Raw genomic sequence first — 2,484 nt, 5'->3', positions numbered from 1 at the left:
ACCTGAGGGACCGTCTGCAATCCCATGCCTGGGGCACAGTCTCCTCTCCAGAGCTTGACTCACTGCAGCCTTTGCAGGGAAATCTGCTGGCAGCTGCATCCTAAGTCCAAGGGCAGTTTGTATCTCCAAGTGCTGATCCATCCTGGGGACCCAAGGGATCCTCTGCCATTCCATCCATGCAGCAGGAGTCACCCTCCTGCCCTTGACTCCCTGCAGAGGAACAAGTGCTTCTCTCTGTCTGAGAGAAGCCAGATGATGCCCCTGGGCCATCAGATGTGGTGCTGAAGCCTCTTTCAGCCCAGCCCCGGGTGCAGTTTTCTCATCCCCTCAGCGAGTGCCTGGTGCCCCAGCCAGCACTGACCAACCAGGGCGTTTGGCACACTTGAATTGGTGGTTTGGAGAAACAGCCCCAGACTGGCAGGGGGCCAGATAAGCTCGAGGAACAGCCCTGGTGAGTTTAAAGTAAAACTACATTAATACAGCTCTTTATTAATATATAACAAATCAATCAAGTGCTCGTGAAATGACCTCACTCCCCTCATCCTCACAATTAAAAACTTTTTATTGACTGAATCTTCATATTTTGGAGTATTTTCTGGCTAAACTTTAACTTTTTGCAGTTTGAGGGGGGTTCATATCGATATTTCTGAGGGAATTTTTGCCTGAATCTCAGTGGTTTTCATTTTACTGGGCTGAATCTTGGTGTTTTGGAGGTTTTTATGGTCACAGGATGCCCGGTGAGTTCTAGAGATGGACTTGGGCAGGAGGAACCCCCAAGCCAATGCACTCAACCCTTGTTTCCTCCCATCAGGATTTGTCCTTCCCAAAGCTTGGGCGGATGGAGGAGGAGGCTGCGAGGAAGAGGAAGATGCCTTGGGCCCCCCAGGCAGGTGAGGAGGAAGTCAGTGGCCCTTTGGGCGGGTGTTGTGCTGGCTCTGTCAGCCGAGCATGGCCCCGGCTGCAGGACAACCCCGCTGCCGCCGCCGTCCTGCCGGGGCCGGAGTTGGGGGGATGTCCTTGGCCTTCCCTGTGGGCCGGAGGCAAATCCCCTCCCTGTCCTTCTTGCTTCCTGCCCAGGCCCCGAGCTGAGGACAGAGAGCCCGGAGGACAAATCCCCCCGTGAGACCCTGGTGGGAGAGGCCGTTTTGAAGGGCTCCCCGGCGCAGGAAGGCAGCGGGGAGGAAAAGGGCCGGAGATCCCCCCGCAGGAGGGGCTCCAAAGCCAGCCCAGGGTGCTCTGAGGAGGAAAGACCCAGCCTGTGCTGGGAAGGGGGCCGGAGCTTTAGGGGGAGCTCTGAGCTGGTGGTCCCTGAGCAGCCTCCCAGCAGGGAGAAGGCCTTCAAGTGCTTGGAATGTGGGAAGAGCTTCAGCACAAGCACCAACCTTCTGAAGCACCAGCACATCCACACTGGGGAACGGCCCTACACCTGTGGGGAATGTGGGAAGAGCTTCAGGGACAGCTCCACCCAGATCCGTCACCAGCGCATCCACACTGGGGAATGGCCCTACAGGTGTGGGGAATGTGGGAAGAGCTTCAGGGACAACTCCACTCTGAGCCAACACCAGCTCATCCACACGGGGGAACAGCCCTACTCATGTGGGGAATGTGGGAAGAGCTTCAGGAAGAGCTCCCACCTGATCCGACACCAGCACATCCACACTGGGGAACAGCCCTACATGTGTCAGAAATGTGGGAAGAGTTTCAACTGCAGCTCCAACCTCCTCACCCACCAGCACATCCACACTGGGGGACGGCCCTATGAGTGTGTGGAATGTGGGAAGAGCTTTAACTGCAGATCCAACCTGATCCGACACAAGCACATCCACACTGGGGAACGGCCCTACAAGTGCTTGGAATGTGGGAAGAGGTTTCAGAGCAGCTCAGATCTCCTGAAGCACCAGCGGACGCACACGGATGAGAGGCCCTTCCGCTGCACCGACTGCGGGAAGGGCTTCAACCAGAATGGCAACCTCATCACCCACCAGCGCATCCACACCGGGGAGAGGCCCTACAAGTGTGGGGAGTGTGGGAAGAGCTTCACCCAGAGGGCTGGCTTGACCCAACACCAGCAGACCCACCAGTAAGAGAACCTTGTGAGTGCCCCGACTGCAGGAAGACCTTCGGCTGCTGCTTCCACCCCGAATGAACCCCCTGATTTGGAGGCAACCCCTGGAGTCCAGTGGCTGTCAGTCCATCCCTTTCGACCACAAAGAGCCAGTCCCCTTTCACAGGGGCAGGTTCTTCCAACAGAACCCTTCCTGGGGGGTGTGTGGAGATTCCTGCCTTGGCTGGGGACCCCCCAAGGTCACTGCTGGAGGTTGAGAGCAGAGATCTCCCCATGAGCACTGGTCTGGGGGAGTTCCATCCCTCTCTAATTAAGAATTATTGCTTTTGTGCCAGCTTTAGTAGAATTGCTTCAACAATTGCTTTAGTGTAGAGCACTGTCCTATCTTATCCTGTACTCCTGGTAGTTTTAGTGTTTCT

General features: G+C 56.3%; 1 protein-coding gene across 2 annotated transcripts; it reads left to right on the top strand.

Annotated features, from left to right (window-relative positions):
- Positions 1-838: 838 nt before the first annotated feature.
- On the top strand, positions 839-2,478 carry LOC113942052 (zinc finger protein 239-like). 2 transcript variants are annotated; one of them, XM_027633194.1, is made up of 3 exons: positions 839-890; positions 1,078-1,736; positions 1,821-2,478. In XM_027633194.1, the coding sequence occupies exons 1-3, from the start codon at positions 839-841 to the stop codon at positions 2,082-2,084; spliced, it is 975 nt and encodes a 324-aa protein (XP_027488995.1). In that variant the 3' UTR covers positions 2,085-2,478. The 2 variants fall into 2 exon arrangements, with proteins under 2 accessions (XP_027488995.1, XP_027488994.1); XM_027633193.1 differs by having other exon boundaries at positions 1,078-2,478.
- Positions 2,479-2,484: the final 6 nt, after the last annotated feature.

Source organism: Corapipo altera, unplaced genomic scaffold (assembly GCF_003945725.1).
Source record: "Corapipo altera isolate COAL_440 unplaced genomic scaffold, ASM394572v1 50490, whole genome shotgun sequence".
Classification (NCBI taxonomy): Eukaryota; Metazoa; Chordata; class Aves; order Passeriformes; family Pipridae; genus Corapipo; species Corapipo altera.
The sequence above is the reverse complement of the archived record's forward strand: the minus strand, read 5'-3'. Positions and strand labels throughout refer to the sequence as shown.

What these genes read in the sequence shown, in the direction of transcription:
- LOC113942052 (XM_027633193.1), top strand. Translation starts at nt 839, where the DNA reads ATGGAGGAGGAGGCTGCGAGGAAGAGGAAGATGCCTTGGGCCCCCCAG. An exon ending in GCCTTGGGCCCCCCAGGCAG is followed by an intron (nt 891 to 1,077) that starts GTGAGGAGGAAG and finishes CTTCCTGCCCAG; the next exon opens with GCCCCGAGCTGAGGACAGAG.